Source organism: Ctenocephalides felis, unplaced genomic scaffold (assembly GCF_003426905.1).
Source record: "Ctenocephalides felis isolate EL2017-DRISC unplaced genomic scaffold, ASM342690v1 CF-g0.4_SCAFFOLD_00845, whole genome shotgun sequence".
NCBI classification, from domain to species: domain Eukaryota; kingdom Metazoa; phylum Arthropoda; class Insecta; order Siphonaptera; family Pulicidae; genus Ctenocephalides; species Ctenocephalides felis.
In genome coordinates, this window is record NW_020536999.1 from 93,965,180 (window position 1) to 93,981,858 (window position 16,679).

General features: G+C 28.1%; 1 protein-coding gene across 1 annotated transcript; it reads right to left on the reverse strand.

Annotated features, from left to right (window-relative positions):
• Window positions 1-634: 634 nt before the first annotated feature.
• Window positions 635-12,860, reverse strand: LOC113363105 (muscle segmentation homeobox). The gene is made up of 4 exons (XM_026605588.1): window positions 12,836-12,860; window positions 12,293-12,603; window positions 11,587-12,025; window positions 635-999 (listed from the first exon to the last, which is right to left on the reverse strand). The coding sequence occupies exons 1-4, from the start codon at window positions 12,858-12,860 to the stop codon at window positions 635-637; spliced, it is 1,140 nt and encodes a 379-aa protein (XP_026461373.1).
• Between the last annotated feature and the right edge of the window lie 3,819 nt (window positions 12,861-16,679).

Genomic DNA, 16,679 nt, shown 5'->3' on the forward strand with positions numbered 1-16,679 from the left:
TTGTTTTAGCATCATTTTGAAGCTGAAGTTTTGTGTTTTCACCAATTTGGGACTCAAAACTTCTGCCGTGCTCCGTTTTTTCAGACACGAAGCTTCAAAGATGAACTTGGACGCACTTACACCAGGTACCCAGTAGGTTTTTACACTAAACCGGTTGTATATCTTGATCGGGTAATGCGATTAAATTAGTTTTAGCATCATTTTGAAGCTAAAGTTTTGTGCTTTCACCAATTTGGGACTCAAAATCTTCTATCGTGCTCCGTTTTCCAAATACGTAGCTTCAAACATAAACTTGTACGCACTTAGAGCGTGTTCTATTTACAAGTTTTATTTACAATTTGTACAAGTTTGAACATTTTTTTATGCATTTATATGTAAATATATACAAGACTATTTAATAATAATCTCTTTCAACAAACAATGTTGCAAAATATTTGTGGGTAGTCCTTGTGCTTGGAAACTTCGAATCCATGTACACTTCTTCACTAAACCGGCGATAAGTCTTGAACACTACATCCGATTAAAGTGTTTCCAGCGTCATTTTAAAGCTAAAGCATCAAGCTTTTTCCAATTTGGGACTCCAAACAACGTATCTTTTACCCCTTTTTGTCTACGAATCTCCAAACATCGATTTTTACATATGCGGCAACCCGCCCATCAAACCAGGGTGAAAGTATCCCATGTAAAGTGCGCTGTTCGGTCCGCCGGCTGCGCCGACAGCCGCCACTCTTCCCAGAGCTGCCATTTTAATCTTTTCCAATTCAGCTTCTTGCAACCTTTTCGCTTTTGCCCTTCGGTTTTGGAACCAGATTTTCACTTGGGTTTCCGTCAGTCTTAAGGAGCTGGAAAATTCTGCCCTTTCGGCTATGGATAAATACTGTTTTTCTCGGAACTTTTTTTCTAAGGATAGCAGTTGTTGGGTTGTGAAGGGCGTTCTCGGTTTGCGATTTGGCTTGTGTTTGCGGAGATTGCATTTTAGTCTTGGAGGCTCGTTGGAATCTGAAAGAGGGAAAGGATACATTTATAGACTTTTTAATAATTCATGAATTTTATTACTATATTTTATTGTTTTGTTATAATTCTATATATTAATCATTGGTTTTATGTATTTTTTGGGAAAAGTGCATGGAACTAATATGTATTTTGAAATTATGGACTTCGTGAGCCTCTTACTTTTTGAGGCTTACTTACTTTCTGATTTCTAGGCTAATTTAATCAATTATTTATTCGATTTATGGCAATTTTAAATATTATTACTTTTATTGTAAATGGGAATTATATTGTTTTAACTACAATTATATATATTAGACTTTGATTATTACTACAGTTTTAGGGAAAAACATATAAAACTAGTACGCATTTTGAAATAATGCACGTCGTGGGATTCTTATTGGATTTCTTGACTGTTTTATTTAACTCATTAGCTATTTATTTAATTGCAGTGATGAATTATTTATATTATACGTTAATGTTTGTAATTTTTTGTGAAAAATATTTGAAACTAGTACGCATTTTGCAATTATGGTTTTGTGAGACTCTTATTGGATTTGCTTTTTTATTTATTTTATAGCAATTATAAATGTTATTTTTTTATAAATATAAATTGTATTATCTTTATTACAATTATAAATATTGCTCTGTGGTTAGTATTAATTTTCAGGCAAAAAATATATAAAACTAGTACGCATTTACAAATTTCGTGAGAGTCTTACTGGATTTCTTGGCTGTTTTGTTTAATTTATTAATTATTTATTTGATTACATTATATATTCAAATGTCTTCATTTTAAATATAAATTAGTGTTTTTATTATCATTATTTATATTAGACGTTGGTTTTGTAATTTTCAGTAGCTGTATGAAATTAGTAAGCATTTTGAAATTCTAAATTTTGTGGGACTCACTCGATTTCTTGGCTATTAGAGAATTATTTATTTTATTGTATTATAAATATTAGTATGTTTTTATAAATATAAATTTGTTTTTATTATATTTAAGAATGCTATACGCCAGTTTGCCATTTTTTTGGGAAACTTGTTCTTGTATATATATTAGTACTTTAATATATATTTAAATTGTAATGTTTTTGTTATAATAATTAATCTTAGTTTTAGGTTTTGAAATTTTTGCGCATTTCAAAATTCAGATTTTTGTAAAGGTCTTACTCGATTCCTTGCACAATTTTTTAAATTATTGAGTTATTTATTTTATTACAAAAGATAAATGTTGCTAGTTTTATTATTATTATTAATTGTAATATTTTTATTATATTTACAAATCTTACATATTGATTTTTGGAATTTTTTTAGGGACAAAATGTATGAAACTAGTACGCATTTTGAAATTATAGATTTTGTGGGACTCTTTTCGAGTTCTTAATTAAATTTTTTAATTAATTATTTATTTATGTGATTGATAATATTATTTTAACTAAAACATTCAATTTTATAATTAGTTTGAAGTTTAAATTATAATTACGAATGTTAGACATTGGTTTTAGTAATTTTTTGAGAGAAATGTATGAAACTAGTACGCATCTTGAAATTATGGACTTTCCTAAGATTCCTAGTGCATTTTTGGCCTTTTTATTTAATATCTCTATTTTGAATAGTGTCCAAATTTACATTAACAATTAATAATCAATGTTTTTTAATGTTCAAATATTTAGGCTTTAAAATCTCATACAGATTCTATTTGTTTCAAATAATTAATATTGTATTCGTTCAGAATGAATTGCACTTGTCAACAGTGTCAGTCAAAACATATTTTTAAATATATATATATATATATATATATATATATAATTAAATGACAAAACATAATATTTTTGGCTACGACTTCAACTTCATCATTCTTCATCGTCAAAAAATATCTTTTTTAATTTTTTTCGGAAAAAAGGCTAAAAGGTTTCGAAAAATTAATGATGTTATATTTGAGATGTCATTAGTTATTTGTATATATATATATATATATATACATAAGGGACAATACTGATTATTTTTTGCCTATTGGCCATGTGCTACATTTTTTAAATGCAGTAATGTTTATATATTTCATAGTACATCAATTTTGTTTGTTTATTGATACTTTGTTAAATTTGAGAATAATAATCAGAAATGTTTGTTTCAAAACAAGTCTTACTTGGGTTTTAAACTCATTTTGACTTTTTTTATAACCTTCAAGTCGTTCTGAATAGTTTGACACATACAATGGAAACTATGTACCTGAGAGAAAATTTTACTTCTCATCGAAACAACTTGTTTTAAGGCAAAATGCCACTTGCACATAGTTCTATATTTTATTACAACTTTTATTAATATTTTATATTACTATTGCAGCAGTAATTAACAATTATATAGTCAAAAAAAACTACTATAAATGTAAATGCACTGCTGTACTATAAATACTCTCAAAAGTTTTTTTGCCAATAGGCAAAGCTTCACTTTATTCTTTTCCTTAATTACAGTTTTATTGTACATATAATATATAGAAAAGCATACAAATGAATATAAGAATCATCTAATTACTTAACCACTATTTTTATTTTTTGTTGCCGAATGAAATGCAAAAAAACTGAGAGGAAATATTTGGTAAACGACGCGACTAAACGCCGTTGAAGCGAAATTAACTGCCGTCAACCCGAGTTCTTAAACTTAACATCATTAATAAAACTTTTAAAACTGTCCCGAGAAACCGAGATGCTAAATTAATGATCTCGGTTTAGGTTTAGGAGACGAGCAGTAAATATAAATGAGTCTATTATGGGCAAAACATGTGTAACTTTAAAAGCATTGTAAATATATACATGAATACATACATACATATACATACATACATATACATATAAATGTATACATATATATACATATATATATATATATATATATATATATGTATACTTTTTATTTGCGAAAATTGTAAGTAAATCTTCAGCGCTGGGTATGTCATTCTTTCAACCTGGTTTGATTGAAGATTTGCGGTTAAGTACAAATTGAAGTTTGAAGCTTTGTATTTGAAAATTGGTACAAGATAGAATGTTTGGAGTCCCAAATTGGAGAAAGCTTAATATTTTAGCTATGAAATGGCATGAAACTCATATGAATCAAAGTTGCCGTTCAAGACTTACAGTCAATTTAGTAAAAAACCGTACGCGATTTTGGGGTTTCAAGTGTTTGATCAAGTTTGATCAACAAATTCCTACAAAATGGGCAACGTTTGTTGAAAAACTAATTGTAAATAGTGAACAATGATTCTTAAAAAACTGTTTTTGACAAATTGTTTTCATATTTTTTCAAATTTTGCATTAAGCCAAGCTATCCTGCATGTGAAATTTCTTTAACCTGGTTTGATTGAAGATTTGCGGTTACGTGAAAATTGAAGTTCGAAGCTTTGTATTTGAAAATTGGTACAAGATAGAAAGTTTGGAGTCCCAAATTGATGAAAGCTTAAAGTTTTAGCTATGAAATGATGTAAAAATTACATGAATCAAAGTTGCTGTTCAAGACTTACAAGCGTTTTAGTGAAAAACCGTACACGGTTTTGAAGTTTCAAGTGTTTGATTAGGTTTGATCGTTTAAAATAAAAATTTTGGACAGAATGACTAACGTTTGTTGGAAAACTAGTTTCATATATAGTTTTTATATTTTTTAAATTTATATAATGATAAATTATAAATTATATATTTACAATGGCATTAAAAATGTGTATAATATTTAAAAACAATAATGTAATTCAAGTCGTATTTCAAATATGACATGATCGGCTTGTCATTGTAATTAGCATTTAGAAATGAACCTTCATTAGAGAAATAATGTAATTGCTGATTAATAAATTCTATAATAATCGTTCACACAGTGGATTATGTTAAACAACGCCTAAACAAATAATGTTTTTGCAACCCTCATCAGGTAATTGTGTTTGAAGAACTTCATGTAATTAAAATTAACATACATTCATTGACTGCTTATATTTTTTTACTTTTTTGCTGGCGATATAATCTCATTCTTTGAACAGCTGTAATATCTGTCTTGCCTAAAAAATATTTTCCATCTTAATAACTTCAAAGATTTATAGAAACTACGTGTAATATAGAAATAATTTCTAATCAATAAACTTACGTTTAGTACACGGCCCAAATGTTTAATTTGTTTTATTATTTTTAAGGAACAGGGTGAAATATTCTTCTGATTCAGGCATTTTTCATTAAATCAAGATTTGTACTACGATGTACTTTTAAAATGTTTATTTATCTATGTCGATTTTCTTGTTAGTATTGATACGCATACAACCACAGATCTCTATTCACATACACAACGACTAATCACAATCGGCTCGTATAGAAATGATATCTTCCAGAGCGAATGACGAATCATTGGCACTCGACTCTTTATCTTATCGACTCCTATCTGCTGCAACGCACTTCCGTTGCATTTGTACGCATTTACACACTAGTCGCGCCTAAAGAAGTTTTACTTCAAATAGTTTATAAATTTACTTTGCAAAATTAAAATACAAGCCTACAACAATCGGCATTACCGTACTTCTCGACTCCAATTTATATCTTTACCAACTTGCCATTAGGCAAATCAGTTTCCCACAAATCCTCCACGACATTTGAATACAATATCTTCACAAATAACTTCGTATTGAAAATACATCATCATGTTGTTCATGGGATTTATGAAAATCTTATAAGACATCGAATATATATGTCTCGGATAAAACAATGGATTGTTTCGACATTTCTCGGTGAATGTCGTTTTGTGAAAAGACAAAAACATATTTGTTACGAGTTATGTCGAAAGGATTTAACGAGATAAATCGGGGAAGAACCTGAAATGGTAATGGTAAACCAGAATTTGTACATTTTCAAGTACAGATCCTGAACCAATTACAGTGGCCTAAAATGGCCATAATGATTTTTCTACTAATTTTTAAGTAATCTGCTAGTTTTTTTAAAACACAAACAATATATTTTTATATCCATTTATTTATTTATACATTCGTCCACTTGATTTAGTAACAAGGATAATTCAGAGAGCGCACGACTCATTTAAGACGCTAATTAATTTTGTTGCCATTTTCTAATTGGATTTTGCCATTTGTTGGCTATTCTTGAGAAGGCAGGGCCACATTAAGGATTCAGTAAATAATAATTTATTTTTAGAGACCTCAAGTAATTTTACAGACCCGCATTAGGAGAAGAATTTATAAACGTAGGGCGTAAAATTTATATACCAAAAATATTATTATAAAAAGTCTGATAAATTTAAAAAAAAATTCTAAATGTTCAATCGAGAAGAAATTTTTTATAGATATTTTACAGATATGTATATATAATTTGTACAAAGTTTTATTGATTTAGCTCTTGTACTTTATTTTTTAAAAAATTGCGAAATTTCGAATCGTCGGTGAAGCCAAATTTATTTAAGGGCGTTACCAATTTTTCGATGAATTTTTAAAAATATTTCTAAAGGATCAATTAAGATAAAAATTTTTGTAGATATTTTACAGAAATGTAAATATATATATACAAAGTTATAGATTTAGTTTTTGTAATTTATTTTGAAAAACATTGCGAAATTTTGAATACTCGGTGAAGCCAAATTTATTTGAGCGCTAACAATTTTTCAATAAATTTTTAAAAATATTTCTAAACGTTCAATTAAGATGAAATTTTTTCTATATATTTTACAGATATGTATATATATTTGTACAAAATTTTATTAAAATAGCTCTCGTAACTTATTTTGAATAGAATTGCAAAATGTAGAATCCTCGGTGAGACCAAATGTATTTAAGAGCGCTCTCAATTTTTCAATGAATTTTTAAAAATATTTCTATACGTTCAATTAGGATGAAATTTTTTATACATATTTTACAAAGATGTATTTATAATTTTACAAATTTATATCATCGTGTACCTAATAAATTTTTTGAAAAAAAATGCAAATATACAATATTCGAAAAAAAATTGCAAGCAAGTATAGCAAAGTAAATTCTGCCCTTTGCACTCTTATTTATTTAAATTTATGTTATTATTTATCAATATTACTAGATGTTATTTAACAGTTGTAATAAATATTGTAAATAAAAAAAAGTATAGCAAAGGCACTTAACAGAATTCTATACGACTTTTGCAAGTTTTTCAAAAATTTTAGATATAATTGCTTAACAAAAGAACACATTTTTAGTTTATATTGGTACGGAACCTTGTGCCTAATTACTTTCAGTATTTATTTTGGTTTCTTGGTATCATTTTAAATCAACTACAAGCAATTCATCGGATTCTTAAAATATTTAAACGGCCGCAGCTTCACAGTTAATTAAAAACAAACTTATGCCAACCAGTATATACATTTAGTGTATACGTGTATACATGTATAAATGTATATATATGTTTTTTTCTTGTTCTCAAATGCTACCGACGACTTGAATGTTCCTTCACAGTCGATTTGATGTCAATTCCACGTAAAATTAATTGGCTATTTTAGTTTTTGAACAGGGCCGACTTTGAAAAATTTCTGAGATGGACCCTAAAAGATTGAGAAAAGAAATTTTGAGATAACTTTTACGTTTCAAAGATTTCTGAACATTTTGTCATACCTTGTGTGTTGTAAGACATAAAGTTGTATCCAAACATATGTTTGAATGATTCAAAAAACATTCGATTCCTATTGATAAGGAGACGTGCTTATTAGTTTTTGGTAAAGACAGCTGTTGCCCTTTCGAAGGCACGGGACAAAAAGTGCCAAAACTAGTATTTCAGTTTTTGAGAGAACGGAGCGTCCAAGCAGAATACTATTTTTTTGGGTCGTCCACAATTTCGGGCGCACGGTTCAACCGATTTGAGTGATTCAAAAAGACAGCTGTTGCCCTTTCGAAGGTACGGAACAAAAAGTGCCAAAAGTGGTAATTCGGTTTTTGAGAGAACGGAGCGTCCGATTTGAATGACTCAAAAAACATTTTACTTTTATTGACGAAGTGAAGAATTAATTACATTTTTGGATAGGCAAGATAGATTTTTTTTGAATAGGCAGGATACTATTTTTTTTGGATTTTGGGCTCACGGTTCAACCGATTTGAGTGATTCAAAAAATACAGCCTTTGGTACATCAGTTTTTGAAAGAACGGAGCGTCCGATTTGAATGATTCAAAAACATTTTACTTGTATTGACGAAATGAAAAATTGATTGAATATTTGAGAAGGCAGGTCTAGCGGTTTCGGAAATACATACGAAAAAGTAAAAAAATGATATTTTGCGTTTTTTTGAGATGGAACCCTAAAAAATTGAGAAAAGAAATTTTGGGGAAAAATAATGTAAGATTTGAGAAATTTTGTACATGAATTATTAGAAAGTAGATATAAGAGTAGCTGCAAATTAATTATGTGTTAAATAATATGAAAAATTATTGCTTTGACAAAAAAGTTTTCTGCAGAACGTAATAAGTAGATAAAATTATCTATAAAATGATACCTGACATATATGTTTACAAATATTTTGCAGAAAGTTATAAATTTTTCAATAAACATCTTTTTTTTCACAGTTTTATTTTGAAAGCTCGAGTGTATTTTCCAAGATTTTTTTAGATAATTTAAAAACGGTTTTAGTTACCACAAAATTATCTTTGGAACAATTTATATAGATTATACTATATACATCATGACACTTAATATATTTTTGTAAAAAAAATAAATATTCAAAGTTGCAAATTTTTTAACAAAAACGTATATTTGCTTGAAAATCATTTATCACATTTTTAGATTTTTCCAAATAATTCAAAAGCAGTTGTATCACAAAATCATCTTAGAAGCATAAAAAATAGATAAAATCATCTAAAAAACTGTGTAAATTGAAAATATCGATAACTATTTCGATTCTGTTTAAACAAATGTGTTTTAAATATTTTTTCGTTTCGGAATCAGTTTTTTTTTTGTTCGGATTCAAATGTGATTCCAATTAGTTTGGAATTCGTTATTATTAATTGCTTCTGAACGGTTGTCTAAGCAAAAAATCTTAATTATAAATGTCATTTTATAATATATATGTATATATATATACATATATACATATATATATATATATATATATATATATATATATATATAAATACACATTCAATCTTACCTACACTTAAAATTTTGCAACTATAACAATTGATTCGTAAGAAAAACTATATAAGAAGGTTTTATAAGTTATAATTTTGTATCAAATCATTTTAAAGATATGATATGATATGAGTAAAGTTTCTTAGATGATTTTATAGTAGATACAACGGTTTTTGAACGATCTGAAAAGCTTTAAGTAAGTGTCCAATAAGATAAATAATCTAGTTGTTCAAAAAATTGCAAATTGATTTTTTTATAATAGTTATATGTTGTTGCAAAATATTTTTATTGTTTATATATAATATATTTATATACATATATATATATATATATATATATATATATATATAAATTTCGATTGCAAGAAGCGATGGTATTCCAAAATTAAAAAATCCGAGCGTTAATTAATGGCAGCTTCTGATTAACTTAATGAGACAATTAGCGATTCCAACATGTATTTATATATTTATATATAAAATATACATATATAGAAATATATATACATATATAAACTTATATATAAATGTATATATACATATATAAATCGTACACATGTTCAAAAACGTGTTTTGAAACGGGTTGTGAAAGCTTTTTTGTATTCAAGATATATATTTATATATATATATATATATATATATATATATATATATATGTATGTATATATATCTACATATGTATATATATATATACACACATATATATATATATATAAATATGTGTGTGTTTGTATGTGTGTATTTATGTGTATGTACTTGTCTAAGATCCTCCCTTTTGGAGTACTTCAATAAGTTCAGGAACTTTCTATACAAAAGTGTCCCTGAAGGCGATTGCAAAAAAGTTATAACCACACATTTTGAAATTATTTTAAAAATATAAATATTAATTGCTGATTAATTTATGATATTAAACTAAAGTATTGCTAATTGAATTTGCTACAAACTTGGCTTAGATTATTTTAGATTTTACTAATTAGTTTAGTAGCTGTAGTTAAAATTATACAAAAGTGTCCTTGAAGGTGATTGCAAAAAAGTTATAACCCCACTTTTTGAAATTAATTTCAAAATATAAATATTCATTGCCCTGACATATGATATTAGACTGAAGTTTTGCAAATTTAATGTACTACAAACTCGACTTAGATCATTTCGGGCTACTTTAAATAGTTTTTGTGCTATAGTTCATGTCCCGTCTCGAGTTACAAATTTTCATACATTGTTCATACAATGTCGAATATTTTCTTAAACAAAATACGATTTTGTTATTAAAGGAAGTCGAAATTTATATGAACATAAATTAATAAATAAATTATTTGTATTAAAAATTAAATATTTTGTTCATACTTTAAAAAAAAAGTTAGATACTTTCAATTTATTAAATTAAGTATTGTAAAAGTATTATAAGAAAGATTCATAAAAAAATATTCGAAACGTTTGCAATGGTATATATATATATATATATATATATATATATATATATTGAGTTTTATATATATATATATATTTATATATATACATACATACATATATATATATATATATATATATATATATATATATAATAGTGTTTTATTCAAACCATGTGTTGAAAAGTATAAAATTAGAATCAGATTCTTAAAAATCATAAAAACATATTTTAGAGTTCGCCAAAATTTAAACACATCTGTATAAATATAAATAAATATATATATATATATATATATATATATATATATAGTAACATACTAAAATTTCAGCATCATGTGATAATTAGTTTGGCTATAGTATCCTAATTACTATTAGTAATTTGAGTATTTGATGAAGAACATGAGTAATTGTTGTATTATCATTTTTAAATATTATAGTTTAATGATATTTATAGTTTTTTAGTATATGAATAATAAATTTAAGCTTTTAGTATAGCTGTACTAAATTTTTAACATTCGAATATAATTACATTTATTATAGTATAATTCGATATGGTTCTAGTTTCAATAGTTTTTCAATCATTATATTATTATTTTTAACTATTTTAGTTCAATTCAAAATGTAGTTTTAAATTTTTTTAGTATAATTTTAGAGTTTTAGTAGCAACATTCTAAATTATCATTGTTGTCCTGTGATTAGTTTAGCCGCTGTGGCATGAAAACTATTAGTACTAAAGTATTTGAAACTATTTGTGCCAATTTTTATAATAACGTCAATAACTATTATAGTAAGTAAAAAAATTAAGTTTAAACTATTTTGAGTATGAATATAAGGTTTTAGTACCAATGTCCCAAAATTTCAGCGTTCTATTAAGTTTAACGTGATCAGGGTGACCTAAGTACTAATAGTAACACCAATGAAAACAGGCTGTACCGACTCTCATAATACTGTCAACTACTATTTTATTTACTAAAAAAATTATAGTTGTATAAATTAAGGACTTGAGTATTAACGTACTAAAATTTTAGAACACTTCTACATTTATTTTAGTCTGATTAATTAAAATTTTCACTCACCGTTCCCACTGCCGTGTCCAAAAACTTGTCCCTGTCCAGAAACTTGAAACATAGGATGTCCCCCAATAAAAGGATTCCTCTGCCAACCCCCTTGTGGAACTCCGGTAGCCCCCGACATTCCAGGATGCGACCCCGACATTCCCGGCGGCGGTCCCGAACCAGGAACTCCAGAACCACCAGGAGGAACTCCAAAAATAGGCACACCTTGACCCCAGGCAGCTGCCAAAGCAGAGAAAGGAGTTGGCCTGATTGGCGTTCCAGGGATGAAAAATTCTGGTGATTTTCTCGGACTCGTTTCACCATCTGAACCAGATTGTTTGTCCAGGGATTTTTTACGCGACTCTTCATCGTCTGATGATTTTTTTGAAGGTTCTTCTACATCCTCAATGTCTACTATTGAGTTCTCGTCTTCGTGGGAATCGTATTCCTCGTCACTTGTGTTGGTCCTGTTACAATTGGCAAGGATTTTTTGGATGTTCTGGTTAGAACTAGGATTCAACAAGATATTGGTTTGGTTCAAATCGTTGACATTGGCTAACAGTCTCTGGATATGTTGATTGGTTTGTTGTTGACTTATAACTAAAGATGAAGGGCTCGTACTTAAATCAGTGGCTTGGGCTTGTCCAGAACCGTACTCAAACCTTACAGGACTTTTACCAGGACTCCTAGACAACCTATTCAACTGATTTTCTTGATAACCTATGATGACTGGTGGCGAATTGCGTTCCACACTCGGCCTGGTATCAGCCAGCAAACTGGCTACTGAGAAATTACTAAGTCTATTATTTGATGTTTTGGTTGTGACTGATGGTTGTTGGTGAACCGGTTCACCGCCGGCGGTGGACGTTGTCGTCGTATTGGCGGCGGTTATCGTCATTTTACTTCTTGATGGTTCACAGGGTGATGATGTTGTCGTGGTTGTTGATTTTAACATTGGGACTGCTGGTGGATTTATTGGAACTGGAATGTCCTTAACATTTTTGGGGTAATAGACACACACTTGATGGTTGTCACACACTATAAAACCAAATCACACACTTCACTTAAATGTCCTTGGTAAACCAAATTTTGTTTTACTAAACCAAATTTGCAAAAAACTTTTACAATTATATTTTTTTTATTGACGTCCGTTCGATACGATGTCTGGGCACCAACTAAATCGCCTTCTCTCACACTATTTCTCACTACGTCGACAAATGGGCGTGGTTTAGGTCAATTCAACTAATGCCACGCCCATTCTGGGACTTACGGGTTGCTTTTGGGTCATGCTGCATCTCTTTCTAGACTAGTTCTTTTCTTTTTAACGAGCTATCTGCTTCTCTTTCTTCTAAAGCACCCTCGTTGACTCTCTCTCACTCGATATAAGGGATGAGTTAATTTATATATATATATATATATATATATATATATATATATATATGAATTTGTATTAAGGCAGGCACACGATATAAGAGCATCCTAATTTTAAAATTAAAGTATTTAATTTAAATAAAACAAAATAATGTACAGTTGTAGAGGAACGTTTTTTATTAGGATTTTACTTTAGTATAATTTTTACACAAAAAAAAAATTGTGTTTAGGCAGGTACATGATAAAAAACCACTCAATATTTCAACTTTTTTAAAAAAATTCTGATATATGTACAAAGGTAAAATTTGGTTTTATATATATATACACAATTTACAAAATACATATAAAATACATATAATCAATTATAATTTTATAAAAATAAAAAATAGAACATTTATTATAGATTATATTCTATTATAATAGACAGTTTTATTTTTTATATTTATCTATATACATAAATGCATTCTGAAATTTGCAATTTTAGAGAAAAAACATATTAAAATTTAGAGAAGCAAGTTTTATATTTTTTTTTAAATATAATATAAAATTATTGTAATGCAGGTCCATGATGCGAGAACACTCTTTATTTTATTTACACGATTTATTTTATTAATGCTTTTAGTGAAAATTGTAGCAAAGTACAAAAATTGTTGTAATTTTATTCTTAAATTGGGTGTTATATCCAAAATTTGATTAAACGCCCTTTATAAGGGTAGTCCGATTATTATATTGTAATCGTTATATACGATGAATGCTAAAGCATCCACGTGAAGTAAATACTCTGAATAAGCAATTTGCTTTGTCTAAGCTAATTAGTAGAAAAAATGAGACAACACGAATATACCTATAGGATCAGTTAGTCATTATCTAAGGGTAGTCACATTATTATATTTTTTTAAGTAAAAATAAATACATCATATAACAATTTTCAATAATGTTTATTAGTAATATGATAACACTCGTGATGCACACATTTAGTGTCAACCATTATACACATTTATATAATGATAAATTATAAATTATATATTATTTTTATAATAACATTAAAACTGTGTATAGTATTTAAAAACAATAATGTAATTAAAGTCATACTTCAAATATGACATGATCGGTTTGTCATTGTAATTAGCATTGAGAAATGAACCTTCATTAGAGAAATAAAGTAATTGCTGATTATGAAATTTTATAATATTTGTTCACACAGTGTATTATGTTAAACAACGTCTAAACAAATATTGTTTACGCAACTTCACTCATCATGTAATAATTGTGTTTGAAGAACTTCATGTAATTAAAATTAACATACATTCATTGACTGCTTGTATTTTTTTTACTTTTTCGCTGGCGATATAATCTCATTCTTAGAACCGCTCTAATATCTGTCTTGCCTAAAAAATATTTGCCATTTTAATAACTTCAAAGATTTATAGAAACTACGAATAATATAGAAATAATTTCTAATCGATAAACTTACGTTTAGTACACGGCACAAATGTTTAATTTGTTTTATTATTTTCAAGGAACAGGGTAAAATATTCTTCTGATTCAGGCATTTTTTATTAAATCAAGATTTGTACTATGATGTAACTATAAAATGTTTATTTATTTATGCCGATTTCCTTGTTGATATCGGTACGCATACAGCGTTGATGCCGGTACGCATACAACGACAGATCTCTATTCACATACACGACGGCTAATCACAATCGACTCGTATAGTAATGATATCATCGAGAGTGAATAACGAATCATTGGCACTCGACTCTTATCTTATCTTATCTGCCGTAACGCACTTCCATTGCATTTGTACGGATTTACACCCTAGTTGCGTCTAAAGAAGTTCTACTTCAAAATAGACTTTACAGATCACAATAAAAATGCATGCAATAGCATTCACGTAATTCACTTTTAAAAATATATTGAGAATTTTTTCCGATATAACATATGTTACAATCATTACAATGCAATATGAATGCAATCTATTGCAAAAACTAAGTCAGTAATTTTATATTTGGCGGATTTTGTATTTAAAAAAAAAGAAGGGAACTGAATGTATTGTCAAAATTAAAAATTGAGATAAACCTTTTCCGAAAAATTACATTTTTTTTTATAAAATGTAATTGAAACTTTCCATATATGGTGAAAAAAGAGTAATACATTTATCTAAGGTTTTGTATTATTTTAGCTGAATGATGACACACATTTAGCTTCTAAACGTATAAATATTTATATATATGATAAAATTGTTCTTGAGCATCCATCCAGTTATTAAAAACAGTTTTATTGAAAGAAAATGTTTTTATTCAGAGAACATACGTTTCGGGTCTTGATTTGACCCATCTTCAGTGCATACAAATAAATTTGAAAAAAACACAAAAACACACGAAATTGCACGAAAAAAATAAATATGAAACAAAAAAATTAAAAAACGTCGAGTTAAGATAATTTTTAAAAAATTGTAAAATTAAAATAAATAATATATTTTATTATGAAAAAGCTTCTTCCAATTGAACATGTTGTCAGCTTGGAGTATGTGTTACGTGTTTACACATGTTTTTTACGTGTTATCATATTATTTCACCATCTGAAGAAAAACTTCTCGATTTATATATATATATATATATATATATATATAATTTTATTTATAACAATAGCAATAATTATATCAAAACGCTTTATTCCTATTAACGTAATTAAGCGATTCTGTTTCGAGTTTCTAATTGCTAATTGGCTATAATTACGCAGATTTATTCGCCTCCGTATACAACTACACACTTTGTATGTATACATATATACATATGTATATATACATATGTATGTATACAGCTGTACAAATGTATACATCAAAGTGATATATACGCCCCAGGAGCTGCAGAAATTTTCTGGGAGAGCAAACACGACCAATGGAAACGTCGGGTAGCTAAATTGATTTTATGAGACGGGCGGGGCGTATGTATATAGATACATATATGCATATATAATGTATATACATATATACATTTGTATATTGTATGTATACATATACATATATACATTTATACATACAAACATATATATTGACTTCTCGTAGGGTAAGTTACAGTAATCGCAAAAAAATCGAAAATGAAAATTTGTATATATCTTTACGTTTTGAAGGTTTCTGAACATTTTGGCATACCTTCGAAAAAATTGATGTGTGTGTGTGCATGTGCGTGTGTGCGCATGTGTATGTGTGTGTGGATACAAATTTTCGTCGACGATTTCGGGAACACGGTTCAACCGATTTCAATTATTCAAAAAACATTTGATTGCTGTTGATAAGGAGACGTGCTGATTAGTTTTTGGCATACCTTAGAAAAAATTGATGTGTGTGTACGTGTGTGTGTATGTATGTGCATGTATGTGCGGATACCATTTTTCGTTGACGATTTCGAGAACACGCATCAACCAATATGAATGATTAAAAAAACATTCGATTCCTATTGATAAGAAGACGTGCTGATTAGTATTTGGCAAAGGTAGGTCCAGCCGTTTCGGAAATACGGAGCAAAGAGTGCAGGAAATAGAAATCGTGTTTTTGAAAGAACGTAGCATCCGATTTGAATGATCAAGAAAATATTCCATTTGTAATGATGGGGAGAAGTGGCGATTAGATTTTGGCGAAGGCAGGTCTAGTCGTTGCGGAAGTAAGGAGCTAAATGTGCAAAAATGGGAGTTTTTGAGAGAGCTAAGCATCCGATTTGAATGATTCAAAAAACTGTTTG